The following is a 16,689-nucleotide window of genomic DNA, read 5'->3' on the forward strand; positions in this document are numbered from 1 at the left end:
TCCAGCAAATTTGTAGTATTTTTTTTGGTGTCTGTTTTTTCTTACATTTTCTTTTATAGCATTTAGCTACACCTGCAATAACATCTGCTAAATATGTGTATGTGACCAAAATAATTTGATATGATTTTGAGAGCCCTGAAAATATCTGTGCAGCGATGCTCCACAATCCAACTTGAGAGAGCTTGAGAGGATCTGCAGAGAAGAATGGGAGAAACTCCCCAAATACAGGTGTGGCAAGCTTGTAGCGTCATACCCAAGAAGACTGGAGGCTGTAATCACTGCCAAACGTGCTTCAACACTGAGTAAAGGGTCTGAATACTTATGGAAATCTGATATTTCCATTTTTTAAATTTGTTTAAAATAAATTTGCTAAAAATGTATAAAAACCTGTTTTTGCTTTTTAATTATGGGGTATTGTGTGTAGATTGATGGGAGAGAAAAACAAAACAATTTAATACATTTTAGAATAAGGCTGTAACCAAACAAAATGTGGGAAAAATCAAGGGGTCTGAATCACGCGTGTGATTGTTGGGGTTATGGGGGTTAAATGTATGTCCTATTTTTCTCATACCTGTTATTTATTTATTATTTTTATTTATTTATTTTTATTTAACCTTTATTTTAGCTTGGCAAGTCAGTTAAGAACAAATTCTTATTTACAATGACGGCCTCCCGGGGAACAGTGGGTTAACTGCCTTGTTCAGGGGCAGAAGGACAGATTTTTACCTTGTCAGCTCAGGGATTCAATCTAGTAACCTTTTGGTTACTGGCACAACGCTCTAACCACTCTACACTCTAACCACTAGGCTACCTGCCACCTCCACACTCTAACCACTAGGCTACCCTGCCACCTCTACACTCTAACCACTAGGCTACCTGCCACCTCTACACTCTAACCACTAGGCTACCTGCCACCGCCACACTCTAACCACTAGGCTACCTGCCACCTCTACACTCTAACCACTAGGCTACCTGCCACCCTGCCGCCCCCATTACAGGCATTCATTTTGATAGAAAACGTTATTGTCCCGAAGGGAATGTGGTTTATCGTCTACTAAATGTATCCTGGCTGATTATGAGCCATGTGATTTAGTGCTTTGGTCTCTTATCTCGCTCTTTGGAATGTTTCCAAATCTCCATGGAATGTTGGTCTGGACTTTAGAATGCTGGAATGCCGTTTTGTTTTACAGTGTGTGGTGTGGTCAGGGCAGTAGGTAGTAACCAAGATCTGCCAAGCCAAGCAAACGACCCTCTATAAATCACTAAATAGATCTACAGTCATATATGTATTTAGTGATGTTTTTTTTTAGTGCCTTAATGATGATGCACGGTCCATATATTTAGGATGATCTCTTTTTAAGTATTTGTTAACATATTGACTGACGTTATAGTTGATCTATATTTCTGCACATGTCCAAATGAACCCTAAACCTAATCAAAGTTAACATATTGACTGACGTTATAGTTGATCTATATTTCTGCACATGTCCAAATGAACCCTAAACCTAATCAAAGTTAACATATTGACTGACGTTATAGTTGATCTATATTTCTGCACATGTCCAAATGAACCCTAAACCTAATCAAAGTTAACATATTGACTGACGTTATAGTTGATCTATATTTCTGCACATGTCCAAATGAACCCTAAACCTAATCAAAGTTAACATATTGACTGACGTTATAGTTGATCTATATTTCTGCACATGTCCAAATGAACCCTAACCCTAATCAAAGTGTCATTTATTTTCCAGTGTGTGGCGAGGGTAAGTTTGGGAGGACGTGTAAAGAGTGGTGTAGAGATGGTTACTGCAGATCCATGGTGTTCTGTCAGAGAGACCCATACGGCTGCTCCTGTGCTACTGGCTGGAGAGGATTTAACTGTAGTGAAGGTGAGGGGAGAGGACATGTTTGAGTTTGAGAGTTTTGAGTTTATTTTATTTTTTACATGAATCAACTTTTCAGTATAAGTGACGGTTGTAGCCAGCCGGCTAATTTTTCAATCGGCAGTCCCTGGGCAGGTTATTGTTTCTACACTGATATACTGTACATTGATATGTTTATAAAAAATGGACAATGAAGTTGTGATCTGGTGGTCCCAGATCAGTTTATGCTATCATTCTCATTATGTTCCTATGGTTGTCATTATCATCAATGACGGTAAGAGATCTGGGACCAGGCTAACATAAAGTAGAAGTTGGCACAATCAGATCTGGGACCAGGCTAACATAACGTATAAGTTGGCACAATCAGATCTGGGACCAGGCTAACATAACGTAGAAGTTAGCACAATCAGATCTGGGACCAGGCTAACATAAAGTATGGTATCCTATCTGGCTGGGGTTATAATAATCAATCACCTTTCTTATTGCTAAAGTACAGTGGTTTGCTATTCATAGATAGTACTGTCATGTATTTCTGGGTTTGTACCTGTGTCTCCAGCTTGTCCTCCGGGGTTCTATGGAGCTGACTGCCGGCTGACGTGTGAATGTGGAGACAAGGGGCACTGCGACCGGTTCCGTGGCTGCGTGTGTGTGGGACGACACGGTGCTCGCTGCGAGAAAGAAGGTTAAAAAACTTACTGACTTCAGCTCCATAAACTCTCCACTATTATATTTAAAGCTATGTGGATGTTGTTACGGTTCACCCTGAATTGAAGAATTCAGTACATTGTTGTTGTCGTTAATAATGTTTCCTTTTAGACAGGCCACCTGTCGTAGTCAGTAACCTCATGGATACAGAGGTGAATGCTGGGGTTCAGTACATTGTTGTTGTTGTTGTTGTTGTTGTTGTTGTTGATGATGTTTCCTTTTAGACAGGCCACCTGTCGTAGTCAGTAACCCCATGGATACAGAGGTGAATGCTGGGGTTCAGTATATTGTTGTTGTTGTTGTTGTTGTTGTTGTTGTTGATGATGTTTCCTTTTAGACAGGCCACCTGTCGTAGTCAGTAACCCCATGGATACAGAGGTGAATGCTGGGGTTCAGTACATTGTTGATGTTGATGTTTCCTTTTAGACAGGCCACCTGTCGTAGTCAGTAACCCCATGGATACAGAGGTGAATGCTGGGGTTCAGTATATTGTTGTTGTTGTTGTTGTTGTTGTTGTTGTTGATGATGATGTTTCCTTTTAGACAGGCCACCTGTCGTAGTCAGTAACCCCATGGATACAGAGGTGAATGCTGGGGTTCAGTACATTGTTGATGTTGTTGTTGTTGATGATGATGATGTTTCCTTTTAGACAGGCCACCTGTCGTAGTCAGTAACCCCATGGATACAGAGGTGAATGCTGGGGTTCAGTATATTGTTGTTGTTGTTGTTGTTGTTGTTGTTGATGATGTTGATGATGTTTCCTTTTAGACAGGCCACCTGTCGTAGTCAGTAACCCCATGGATACAGAGGTGAATGCTGGGGTTCAGTACATTGTCAACTGTAGCGCCACGGGTCAACCAGCTCCTCTACACAGTGAGATCATCCTACTCAAACCAGGCAAAACCAGAATATATGTAAGTGTTAGCCTGGTCCCACATCTGTTTGTGCTGTCTTATACGTTATGTTAGCCTGGTCCCACATCTGTTTGTGCTGTCTTATACGTTATGTTAGCCTGGTCCCACATCTGTTTGTGCTGTCTTATACGTTATGTTAGCCTGGTCCCACGTCTGTTTGTGCTGTCTTATACGTTATGTTAGCCTGGTCCCACGTCTGTTTGTGCTGTCTTATACGTTATGTTAGCCTGGTCCCACGTCTGTTTGTGCTGTCTTATACGTTATGTTAGCCTGGTCCCACATCTGTTTGTGCTGTCTTATACGTTATGTTAGCCTGGTCCCACATCTGTTTGTGCTGTCTTATACGTTATGTTAGCCTGGTCCCACATCTGTTTGTGCTGTCTTATACGTTATGTTAGCCTGGTCCCACATCTGTTTGTGCTGTCTTATACGTTATGTTAGCCTGGTCCCACGTCTGTTTGTGCTGTCTTATACGTTATGTTAGCCTGGTCCCACATCTGTTTGTGCTGTCTTATACGTTATGTTAGCCTGGTCCCACATCTGTTTGTGCTGTCTTATACGTTATGTTAGCCTGGTCCCACATCTGTTTGTGCTGTCTTATACGTTATGTTAGCCTGGTCCCACGTCTGTTTGTGCTGTCTTATACGTTATGTTAGCCTGGTCCCACGTCTGTTTGTGCTGTCTTATACGTTATGTTAGCCTGGTCCCACGTCTGTTTGTGCTGTCTTATACGTTATGTTAGCCTGGTCCCACATCTGTTTGTGCTGTCTTGTCAACTCCTGGTCATAGACACACCGATGTCAAGACAGCACAAATGGATTTGGGACCAAGCTATGTAAGTAGCAGAGAAATTATCAAATTGGCTATTAAGTATGTGCTTCTTTATTTGATAATTAAAAAATAATTAGCATTAGCAATGACTAGCAATCACCACGATTAGCAATCACCCCATTAGCCATTTCTTCTTATCAAATGCTTAATTCACAGCACTAATATGTGATTATATTTGTATGGTTGGATTGATGTTTTCCCTAGGCATTTGACACTGACATGGTGAATGACCAGACCACGTCTAAGTTCAGGGTGGATAAGATCACTGAGAGAGATACTGGTTATTGGATCTGTCAGGTGAAAACTACAGCTGGGCAGGCAGAGAGAGAGTTCATGGTCAACGTCAAAGGTAGGAGAAAACCTGCTTCGTCTTCGCCTCCTCCTTCGTCTCCTCCATCTTCGTCTCCTCCTCCGTCTTCGTCTTTGTCTCCTCCTTCGACTCGTCCTTCATCTCATCCTTCCTCTTCGTCTCCTCCTTCCTCTTCATCTCCTTCGTCTTTGCCTTCTTCGTCTCCTCCTTCCACTTCATCTCCTTCGTCTTCGTCTCCTCCTTCGTCGTCTTTTTCTTGAAAATGTCTTCCATTTCGTGAATGTGGAATTTGAACACTTCTCTTCTCTCTTCCTCTCTTTCTCTCAGTCCCTCCGATGCCCCAGTATCCTCCCATGTTGAACAGTAGTGGTCCGTATCACCTGGTTGTGCTGGTCAACAAGGAGCCGTACACAGGAGACGGACCGGTGACCTCTGTCAAGGTCATCTACAAGCAGGTCAATACCTCTGTATGGAAGACCGTTGAAGGTAGTGTACACCACAGACATGAACTCTTACCTGTACTGTCTACCACAGACATGAACTCTTACCTGTACTGTCTACCACAGACATGAACTCTTACCTGTACTGTCTACTACAGACAGTACTGTTCCCAAACAGTTTTACTCCAGCATTGGGGAACATCCTGTGACCCCCCCTGCGTGTGTATTTGTATGGGCACAAGCACTGTTTATGACAATTGTTCATACCACTCTTGTTGGTGGAGAGATTTTTGCAGGTTTAAAGCTCATTTTCTTGCAATTCTATAAATTGTGCCATGTCTAACGTGCATTCATGTGATACCTTGAATCTGTGCTACCACGCCCAGAAATCGGCTGCTTTTATTTTGTCCCCAACGCACTAGACGACCAGTTCTTGTAGCCTTTAGCCATACCCTTATCTTACTCCTCCTCTGTTCCTCAGGTGATGTAGAGGTTAATTCAGGCCCTGTAGGCCCCAGTTCCACTCCTATTCCCCAGGCGCTATCATTTGTTGACTTCTGCAACAGTAAAAACCTTGGTTTCATGCTTGTTAACATCAGAAGCCTCCTCCCAAAGTTTGCTTTATTCACTGCTTTAGTACACTCCGCCCACTCTGATGTCCTAGCCATGTCTGAATCCTGGCTTAGGAAGGCCACCAAAAATTCAGAAATTTCCATCCCCGACTATAACATTTTCCGCCAAGATGGAACTGCCAAAGAGGGCGGAGTTGCAATCTACTTCAGAGACAGCCTGCAGAGTTCTGTCATACGATCCAGGTCTGTGCCCAATCTACTGCAGAGAGAGCCTGCAGAGTTCTGTCATACTATCCAGGTCTGTGCCTAATCTACTGCAGAGAGAGCCTGCAGAGTTCTGTCATACTATCCAGGTCTGAGTTCTGTCATACTATCCAGGTCTGAGCCCAAACAATTTGGACACTGTGTTAACTAACCTCCAGACGAGCTTCAATGCCATACAACTCTCCTTCCGTGACACAGTGTCCAAAGAAGGGCCAGAAGTATACAGAATGGTGTCGTCTGTGTAGAGGTGGATCAGAGAATCACCAGCCGCAAGAGCGACATCATTGATGTATACAGAGAAAAGAGTCGGCCTGAGAATTGAAGCCTGTGGCACCCCCATAGAGACTGCCAGAGGTCCGGACAACAGGCCCTCCGATTTGACACACTGAACTCTATCAGAGAAGTAGTTGGTAAACCAGGCGAGGCAATCATTTGAGAAACCAAGGCTGTCGAGTCTGCCAATAAGAATGTGGTGATTGACAGAGTCGAAAGCCTTGGCCAGGTCAATGAATAAGCGGTTATGATATCGTTTAGGACCTTGAGCGTGGCTGAGGTGCACCCATGACCAGCGCTGACCAACAGATTGCATAGTGGAGAAGGTATGGTGGGATTCGAAATGGTCGGTAATCTGTTTGTTAACTTGGCTTCGAAGACCTTAGAAAGGCAGGGTAGGATAGAAATAGGTCTGTTAGCAGTTTGAGTGTCACCCCCTGTGAAGAGGGGGATGACCTTTGGGAATCTCAGACGATACGAAAGAGAGAGCAGATCATTTTAGAAAGAAAGGGTCCAGATTGTCTAGCCCAGCTGATTTGTAGGGGTCCAGATTTTGTAGCTCTTTCAGAACATCAGCTATCTGGATTTGGGTGAAGGAGAAATGGTGGGGGCTTTGGCGGAGGTGTGCTTGGGCAATGAAAAGGCTATGAAAAGCTAACTGACATTTACTCCTGAGGTGCTACCCTGTTGCACCCTCGACAACCACTGTGATTATTAATATTTGACCCTGGTGGTCATTTATGAACATTTTAACATCTTGGCCATGTTCTGTTATAATCTCCACCCGGCACAGCAAGAATAGGACTGGCCACCCTCATAGCCTGGTTCCTCTCTAGGTTTCTTTCTAGGTTCTGGCCTTTCTAGGGAGTTTTTCCTAGCCACCGTGCTTCTACACCTGCATTGTTTGCTGTTTGTGGTTTTAGGCTGGGTTTCTGTACAGCCCTTTGAGATATCAGCTGATGTAAATATATTGGATTGATTGATACCCAATATAGAAATTGCACCTTGTGCATTCTACTATTACAACTCTCAAGAGTAAGTTGAAAGCCGGACCGAGTTCAGTAAAAAAAATTAAGAAAAGTTTTTTGGAACTGCTATACACTACAGACAGGAACTCTTTATTGATGTTCAGTACTCCCATGGTTCCTCAGATTAGGAGAGCAAATACATGAGCAGGCCTTTATAATGAATAGGATTATATGGACAGGGGGGGTAGGGGTGGGATCCTAGAGCAGCTCTTTTAGTCTGATAGTCCCTGGTTTCAAAGGAAGGATAATGATTTGCTAAATGTTATCCATGAAGTGTGAAGTGTTTCCTGAAATGAATCCCACTTGTCTTCATGACTGTACTGAACAATTATGATGATATCATCTGTGTGCTATTGTGATTTGGAAACTACTATTCATTGGTTCCAGAATGTCCCCTTCCACGTATGTTTTCTTTGTATGTAGAAACTATTGGCAACAGCATCATATGGAGTCATTGAGGGATGTAAGTGATGATTTTCTCTCCCTGTCCCTCTCTCTCTTCCCCACTCTCTCTCTCTCCCTCCCTCTTTCTCTCTCTCCCCTCTCTCTCTTCCTCCCTCTATTTCTCTCTCCCCCCTCTATTTCTCTCTCTCCCCCTCTCTCTCCCTCCCTCTATATATCTCTCTCTCTATCCCTCCTTCTCTTTCTCACCCCCATCTCTCTCCCTCTCTTTCTCTCTCTCTCCCTCTCTCTCTTTTTCTCTCTATCCCCCCTCTCTTTCTCCCTCCCTCTCAGTGGTTGGTCCAGTAGTGAAGCTAGAGAACCTGTCTCCAATGACCCACTACACCACCTTCATCCAGCTGAGTCGCCATGGCGCCGGAGGGGCGGGGTTTCCCGGTCCAGAGGCCAGCTTCTCCACACAGATGCTTGGTGAGAACCATAGAACCATACGATCCATAGAATTAGAATGGCTATGAAAGAACCATACGATCCATAGAATTAGAATGGCTTTGAAAGAACCATAGAACCATACAATCCATATAATTAGAATGGCTTTGAAAGACCCATAGAACCATACGATCCATATAATTGGAATGGCTTTGAAAGAACCATACGATCCATAGAATTAGAATGGCTTTGAAAGAACCATAGAACCATACGATCCATAGAATTAGAATGGCTTTGAAAGAACCATAGAACCATACGATCCATAGAATTAGAATGGCTTTGAAAGAACCATAGAACCATACAATCCATATAATTAGAATGGCTTTGAAAGAACCATAGAACCATACAACCCATATAATTATAATGAACAAACATTCTAGTTCTGTGGTAAGAACCACCCCAGTAACCTTATTTAGATGCTGGGTAAGAACCACCCCAGTAACCTTATTCAGATGCTGGGTAAGAACCACCCCAGTAACCTGGGTAAGAACCACCCCAGTAACCTGGGTACGAACCACCCCAGTAAACTGGGTAAGAACCACCCCAGTAAGCTGGTTAAGAACCACCCCAGTAACCTGGGTAAGAACCACCCCAGTAACCTTATTCAGATGCTGGGTAAGAACCACCCCAGTAACCTGGGTAAGAACCACCCCAGTAACCTTATTCAGATGCTGGGTAAGAACCACCCCAGTAACCTGGGTAAGAACCACCCCAGTAACCTTATTCAGATTCTGGGTAAGAACCACCACAGTAACTTGGGTAAGAACCACCCCAGTAACCTGGGTAAGAACCACCCCAGTAACCTGGGTAAGAACCACCCCAGTAACCTTATTCTTAACCTCAGGTCATATATATTACATGACCAAAAGTATGTGGACAGCTGCTCGTCGAACATCTCATTCCAAAATCATGGGCATTAATATGGAGTTGGTCCCTGTTTTGCTGCTATAACAGCCTCCTTCTGGGAAGGATTTCCACTAGATGTTGGAACATTGATGCGGGGACTTGCTTCCATTCAGCCACAGCAGTATTAGTGAGGTTGGGCTCTGATGTTGGGCGATTAGGCCTGGCTCGCAGTTGGAGTTTCAATTCATCCCAAAGGTGTTCGATGGGTTTGAGGTCAGGGCTATGTGCAGGCCAGTCAAGTTCTTTCACACCAATCTCGACAAAACATTTCTGTATGGACCTCGCTTTGTGCACGTGGGCACATTCCCCAAACTGTTACCACAAAGTTGGAAGCACAGAATGATCTAGAATAACATTGTATGATGTAGCATTAAGATTTCCCTTCACTGGAACTAAGGGGCCTAGCCCGAACCATGAAAAACAGCCCCAGACCATTATTCCTGCTCCACCAAACTTTACACAGGTAGGTAGAGTTCTTCTGGCACCCGCCAAACCCAGATTCGTCCGTCGGACTGCCAAATGGTGAAGCGCGTGATACATCACTCCAGAGAACGCGTTTCCACTGCTCCAGATTCTAATGGCGGCGAGCTTTACACCACACTCCACCCGAGGCTTCGCATTGCGCATGGTGATCATATGCTTGTGTGCGGCTGCTCGGCCATGAAAACCCATTTCACTATGCTCCAGATGAACAGTTATTGTGCTGACGTTGCTTCCAGAGGCAGTTTGGAACTCGGTAGTGAGGGGGTTGCGACTGAGGACAGACCATTTTCGTTCAACACGTTTCAGCACTCGGCGGTCCCGTTCCTGTGTGGTCTACCACTTCACCGGCGGAGCCGTTGTTGCTCCTAGACGTTTACACTTCACAATAACAGCACTTAAAGTTAACCGGGGAAGCTCTAGCAGGGCAGAAATTTTGACGAACTGACTTGTTGGAAAAGTGGCATCCTGGGACGGTGATACGTTGGAAGTCTTTGACCTCTTCAGTCAGGCCGGCAATATTTGTCTATGGAGATTGCATGGCTGTGTGCTCGATTTCATACTTGTCAGCACAGGTGTGGCTGAAATAGCTGAATCAGTCATTTGAAGGTGTCCACATACTTTTGTATATATAGTGTAAGCATTGAGCTACTACATCAAGATGTTTCTCTATGGACACAAGGAATGTTCCTCTGATCTTGACCTAACAGATGAGACATGGAGGCCTTATAGAAACCTGATTTATCGCTAGCCTCTGAGTTACATAACTAACCCCATAAACAATGAGATTTTAGACTGGTTGCCCAAGGAATTTCACTACTAAATCAACTGACCTATGGCGGGGATCCCAGTCTCCCAATGACCTCTAACCTTCAGACATGGTTGTAAACTCCTATGACCGTTAGACAGCCATGTATCAGGGTTAAATTACCTCAACGACCCCTTCCTTCCTTTCCCCTCCTCCAGACCTCCCGCTCCCCTCGGGGGTGAGGCTGGTCCCTGAATCCCAGACCTCCCTGGGCCTGTCCTGGGACCGTGTGATGGGGCCTGGGTCGGCTACGGAAGACTGGACCTACCAGGTTAGTGTTCCTGTGTGGCTCAGTTGGTAAGAGTGTAGTGTTAGCAATGCCAGGGTTAAGGGTTTAATTCCCACCTGTGATACATACACTAAGATGTATACACTCACTGTACGTTGCTTTCTGGTTAAAAGCATCTGTTACAGTATGTACATTTAGTGTGCATTATTTTCTCTGTTGTAAGACCCATGTCAGCACCACTTCACCAGGTCGTATGACTCTATCATATTATTCCGTCACCAGGTGGAGTGTGTTCAGAGCTCGGACCCTGGGACCATTAAGACCTACCAGCTCCCATCCAACTCCACTGGCCTCAAGTTGCCAGACTTGAAGCCCAGACACAAGTATGAGTGCAGGGTGAGGATAATGACGGCGTCAGTGGGACAACACAGCCAGCCTGTCTCTGCATGGACACTCAGCAATGGTAATGACTTTAAAAAAAAAAAACAACACTTGATCTGGTTTAACAACTTAGGACCGATGGAAGATGATCTGCCAAATGAAAAATAAAAACGAACACCAGAGATTCTGATCTTATTGACTACAGTGATTTGGTTTGCTTGTTTTTATAAAAAAAAATAGCAATGTATTGTTTTGTCTCTGTGTCTCGAGATTGCTACAGGGCTACTATGGGGCTATAGATGTCTTCTACATTTAACAAAAATCCTACTGTATATACACAGCTAGAACAGCTTTCATTTCTTCAACTTCCCTCAAAGTGACCTACTCTAACACCTGTCCTATCCTGTCTGTTCTGTCAGTGTTGCCCCCGGCTCCGTCCGCCATCAGGAGCTGCAACGTAACAGACACCTCAGCCATCATTACCTGGTCTCTGGCCGAGGGTTACTCCATCTCCAAGGTCATTCATTGATTGATTATTTGAATTGATTTAAAATACATATAAAGCAGCTCCAACCAGAGAGGACATTGAATACTTTCTGAACAATTCACAACGAATTAGCACAAAAACAAACCTGCGGCCTTCTTTCCAATGTGCTTCTTAGGTGATGCTGCGTTTCCAAGACAACACCCTGGCCGACTACAGCCAGCTGGCAGAGATCAACATTCCTCTGCAGGGGGAGGGGCTACCGGGTCAGGTAGCCAATCAGATGCAGTTCCAGCTGCGTGGTCTGAAACCTGACACTCCGTACCTGGTGGAGATCTGGTCCAAGAACAACATGGGAGAGAGTCTAGGGAAACCTCATATCCCCCTCCAGACCATGACGCTACAGGAGAGCTCTCGTAAGTTATTTCCCCACAATACATCACACCAGTAAGTTATTTACCCACAAAACATCACCGGAAATATCCTGTAAGTCAGTTACCCACACTATTAAGTTAGTTACCCGACCCCGTAGCGTCAATAAAATATATTGAGAGAGAGAGAGAGAGAGAGAGAGAGATCTAACAGACTGACCCTAGCCCCCCGACACACACTATTGCAGCATAAATACTGGAGGCTGAGACACTGTGGCCCCTTCTGACGATAACCCCGGACAGGGCCAAACAGGCAGGATATAACCCCACCCACTTTGCCAAAGCACAGCTCCCACGCCACTAGAGGGATATCTTCAACCACCAACATACCATCCTGAGACAAGGCCGAGTATAACCCACAAAGATCTCCGCCACGGCACAACCCAAGGGAGGGCGCCAACCCAGACAGGAAGACCACGTCAGTGACTCAACCCACTCAAGTGACACACCCCTCCTAGGGATGGCATGGAAGAGCCACAGTAAGCCAGTGACTCAGACCCTGTAATAGGGTTAGAGGCAGAGAATCCCAGTGGAGAGAGGGAAACCGGCCAGGCAGAGGCAGCTAGGGCGGTTCGTTGCAGACTCACTCTCGTTGCTCTCGAGACCGAGTCTGCGTCACTCACATGGATAGGCAGACCATTCCATAAAAATTGAGCTCTATAGGAGAAAGCCTTGCCTCCAGCTGTTTGCTTAGAAATTCTAGGGACAAACTGAAGTTAATTTAGTGCTTTATCCGGGTAGCCGGAAAGTAGAGCATTGCAGTAGTCTACCCTAGAAGTGACAAAAGCATGGATTCATTTTCCTGCATCATTTTTGGACAGAAAGTTCAGGATTTTTGCAATGTTACGTAGATGGAAAAAAGCTGTCCTTGAAATGGTTTTGATATGTTCTTCAAAAGAGAGATCAGCGTCCAGAGTAACGCCGAGGTCCTTCACAGTTTTATTTGAGACGACTGTACAACCATTAAGATTAGTTGTCAGATCCAACAGAAGGTCCCTTTGTTTCTTGGGACCTAGAACAAGCATCTCTGTTTTGTCTGAGTTTAAAAGTAAAACATTTGCCGCCATCCACTTCCTTATCTCTGAAACACAGGCTTCCAGGGAGGGCAATTTTCACCACGTTTCATTGAAATGTACAGCTGTGTGTTGTCCGCATAGCAGTGAAAGTTAACATTATGTTTCTGAATGACATCACCAAGAGGTAAAATATATAGTGAAAACAATAGAGGTCCTAAAACAGAGCCTTGAGGAACACCGAAATTTACAGTTGATTTGTCAAAGGACAAACCATCTACAGAGACAAACTGATATCTTTCCGACAGATAAGATCTAAACCAGGCCAGAACTTGTCCGTGAAGACCAATTTGGGTTTCCAATCTCTCCAAAAGAATGTGATGATGGATGATATAAAAAGCAGCACTAAGGTCTAAGAGCACGAGGACAGATGCAGAGCCTCGGTCTGACACCATTAAAAGGTAATTTACCACCTTCACGAGTGCAGTCTCAGTGCTATGATGGGGTCTAAAACCAGACTGAAGCGTTTCATATACATTGTTTGTCTACAGAGAGGCAGTGAGTTGCTGAGCAACAGCTTTTTCTAACAATTTTGAGAGGAATGGGAGATTCAATATAGACCGATAGTTTTTTTTATATTTTCTGGGTCAAGGTTTGGCTTTTTCAAGAGAGGCTTTATTACTGCCACTTTCAGGGAGTTTGGTACACATCCGGGGGATAGAGAGCCGTTTATTATGTTCAACATAGGAGGGCCAAGCACAGGAAGCAGCTCTTTCAGTAGTTTAGTTGGAATTGAAGGTTTAGAGGCCATGATTATTTTCATCAATGTGTCAAGAGATAAAGTATTAAAAAACTTGTGTCTCCCTTGATCCTAGGGCCTGGCAGAGTTGTGCAGACTCAGGACAACTGAGCTTTGAAGGAATTTGCTTTCTAATGATCATGATCTTTTCCTCAAAGAAGTTCATGAGTTAATCACTGCTGAAGTGAAAGCCATCCTCTCTTGGGGAATGCTGCTTTTTAGTTAGCTTTGCAACAGTATAAAAAATATATTTTGGATTGTTCTTATTTTCCTCAATTAAGTTGGAAAAATAGGATGATTGAGTAGCAGTGAGGGCTCTTCGATACTGCACGGTACTGTCTTTCCAAGCTAGTCGGAAGACTTCCAGTTTGGTGTGGCGCCATTTCTGTTCCAATTTTCTGGAAGCTTGCTTCAGAGCTTGGGTATTGTCTGTATACCAGGGAGCTAGTTTCTTATGACAAATGTTTTTTATTTTTAGGGGTGTGACTGCATCTAGGTTATTGTGCAAGGTTAAATTGAGTTCCTCAGTTAGGTGGTTAACCTCTCTGGGGTAGGGGGCAGTATTTTGACATCCGGATGAAAAGCGTTCCCAAAGTAAACTGCCTGTTACTCCAATGGTTTTCTATGGGATGCCCTTATTATTAGGAACCTGGTTGCAGTTCCTATGGCTTCCACTAGATGTCAACGGTCTTTAGAAATTGTTCGATGTTTTTCTTTTGAGAAATTAAGAAGTAGTCCTATTCATTGTAAGTGTCACTCCAGGTGGACTGTTTTGGTGCGCGTGAACTGGTGCGTGTAAAATGGAGCTCCATGTTGTTTTTATCCGGTATTAGAAACAGTCTTAAATGTTATTGATTATTTACGTTTTAGGGTATCTGAGGTCGGATTAAAAACGTTGTTTGAAATGTTTGGACCAAGTTTACAGGTCATTTATTAGATACTATGTAGGCATGTTGGGCGAGTAGAAACCGGTGTATTTCTGAATCAAACGCGCCAAATAATAAATAAAATAGGACATTTTTGGGACATAAAGAAGTATATTATCGAACCAAAGGACCATTTGTGATGTTTCTGGGACATTTTGGAGAGCCAACAGAAGAAGATCTTCAAAGGTAAGGCATATATTATATCGCTATTTCTGACTTTCAGGCACCTGCCTGGTTGAAATATATTTTTCATGTTTTTTTCATGGTATCGCATGGTTTGCTTTCACCATAACGCCTTTTTGAAATCTGACACAGTGGCTGCATTAACAAGAAGTTAAGCTTTATTTTGATTTATAACACATATTTTCAAGAATGTAAAATATTTTAATTGAGTATTTTTCCATTTCGCGCTCCACAATTTCACTGGATGTTGGCCAGGTTAACTGATTTTGGATAGGTGGAGAGAGTCTGACATCCTTGGGTAGGTGGAGGGAGTCTGGAAGGGCATCTAAGAGTATTTTGGTTATCTGAGAATTAATAGCACAACTTTTGATGATCCTTGGTTGGGGTCTGAGCATGTGATTTGTTGCGATTGCAAATGTAATAAAATAGTGGTCCGATAGTCCAGGATTATGAGGAAAAACATTAAGATCCACAACATTTATTCCACGGAACAAAACTAGGTCCAGCGTATGACTGTGACAGTGAGTAGGGCCAGAAAGAGGGCCAATTATCTACAAATTCTATCTTTTGGGGGTGGCAGAAAACAGTTTTCAACCAGCGATTGAGTTTTGAGACTGTTGTAGAGCTCATCATTACCCCTAACTGGGAGGGGGCCCACAATACATCACACCATTAAGTTAGTTACCCACACCAGTAAATTAGCTACCCACAATACATCACACCATTAAGTTAGTTACCCACACCAGTAAATTAGCTACCCACAATACATCACACCATTAAGTTAGTTACCCACACCAGTAAATTAGCTACCCACAATACATCACACCAGTAAATTAGTTACCCACAATACATCACACCAGTAAGTTAGTTACTCACAGTGCATCACAGCAGTAAATTAGTTACCCACAATTCATAACACAAAACCTAATATCCCCATCTGTACTATGACACCACAGGAATCATGGTCACGACGACCATGACCCAAACTCTCACTCTATTCTCCCCCCCATGCAAGAGTGCTCCCATAAATGACCCTACAAACCCTCGCTCCACCATCCACCCCCTGCTTAGTTCAGATTACCAACCAACAACCCCCACTAAGTGTCTTGTGACAGACAACATGCAATAAATCAAGTAGCTGGCAAATGTGAGGTTTGATTTACAACCCACTCAATGTGGCATAACTACTGGGGACTAAGTAGTAACGTTTCCAACAAATCACTATAGCCAACATATATCCCTCCAAGAATTACACACTGACGAATGCTCCCGCAGTTTATTGCGCAACGTTTCGACCCAAATGTCTTCATCAGGCTAAACCCACAGGAAGAGTTAAGCCAAGTTATTGGATGTGCATACACTATGTTTAAAACATATTCCACCTCCTCTTCCTCCTCCACCTCCTCTCCTCCTCCTCCACTCCTCCTCCTCCTCCACTCCTCCTCCTCCTCCTCTCCACCTCCTCCTCCACCTCCTCTCATCCTCCACTCCTCCTCCTCCACCTCCTCTCCTCCTCCTCCACTCCTCCTCCATCCCCTCCACTCCTCCTCCACTCCTCCTCCACCTCCTCTACTCCTCCTCCAACTCCTCTCCTCCTCCTCCTCCTCCTCCTCCTCCACTCCTCCTCCTCCACTCCTCCTCCTCCTCCACCTCCTCTCCTCCTCTCCACCTCCCCCTCCACCTCCTCTCCACCACCTCCTCTCATCCTCCACTCCTCCTCCTCCACCTCCTCTCCTCCTCCTCCACTCCTCCTCCACCTCCTCTCCTCCTCCTCCACCTCCTCTCCACCTCCTCACCTCCTCTCCTCCTCCTCCTCCACTCCTCCACCTCTCCTCCTCCTCCTCCTCCTCCTCCACCTCCTCTCCTCCACTCCTCCACCTCCTCTCCTCCTCCTCCTCCTCTCCTCCTCTTCCACCTCCTCTCATCCTCCTCCTCCAC

At 44.4% G+C, this 16,689-nt stretch overlaps 1 protein-coding gene across 4 annotated transcripts in view; it reads left to right on the plus strand.

The window, feature by feature from the left end:
- tek (TEK tyrosine kinase, endothelial) overlaps nucleotides 1–16,689 on the plus strand; it is a 74,261-nt gene that overhangs the window by 30,297 nt on the left and 27,275 nt on the right. For all 4 annotated transcript variants that reach the window (XM_036936760.1, XM_036936761.1, XM_036936762.1 and 1 more), the window contains exons 7-16: nucleotides 1,755–1,892; nucleotides 2,443–2,568; nucleotides 3,360–3,505; nucleotides 4,541–4,685; nucleotides 4,974–5,132; nucleotides 7,959–8,093; nucleotides 10,464–10,576; nucleotides 10,817–10,997; nucleotides 11,335–11,432; nucleotides 11,578–11,815. In XM_036936760.1, coding sequence (XP_036792655.1) covers nucleotides 1,755–1,892; nucleotides 2,443–2,568; nucleotides 3,360–3,505; nucleotides 4,541–4,685; nucleotides 4,974–5,132; nucleotides 7,959–8,093; nucleotides 10,464–10,576; nucleotides 10,817–10,997; nucleotides 11,335–11,432; nucleotides 11,578–11,815 — 1,479 coding nt within the window. The remainder of the gene's footprint in view (nucleotides 1–1,754; nucleotides 1,893–2,442; nucleotides 2,569–3,359; nucleotides 3,506–4,540; nucleotides 4,686–4,973; nucleotides 5,133–7,958; nucleotides 8,094–10,463; nucleotides 10,577–10,816; nucleotides 10,998–11,334; nucleotides 11,433–11,577; nucleotides 11,816–16,689) is intronic.

This window comes from Oncorhynchus mykiss, chromosome 12 (assembly GCF_013265735.2).
Source record: "Oncorhynchus mykiss isolate Arlee chromosome 12, USDA_OmykA_1.1, whole genome shotgun sequence".
NCBI lineage: Eukaryota > Metazoa > Chordata > Actinopteri > Salmoniformes > Salmonidae > Oncorhynchus > Oncorhynchus mykiss.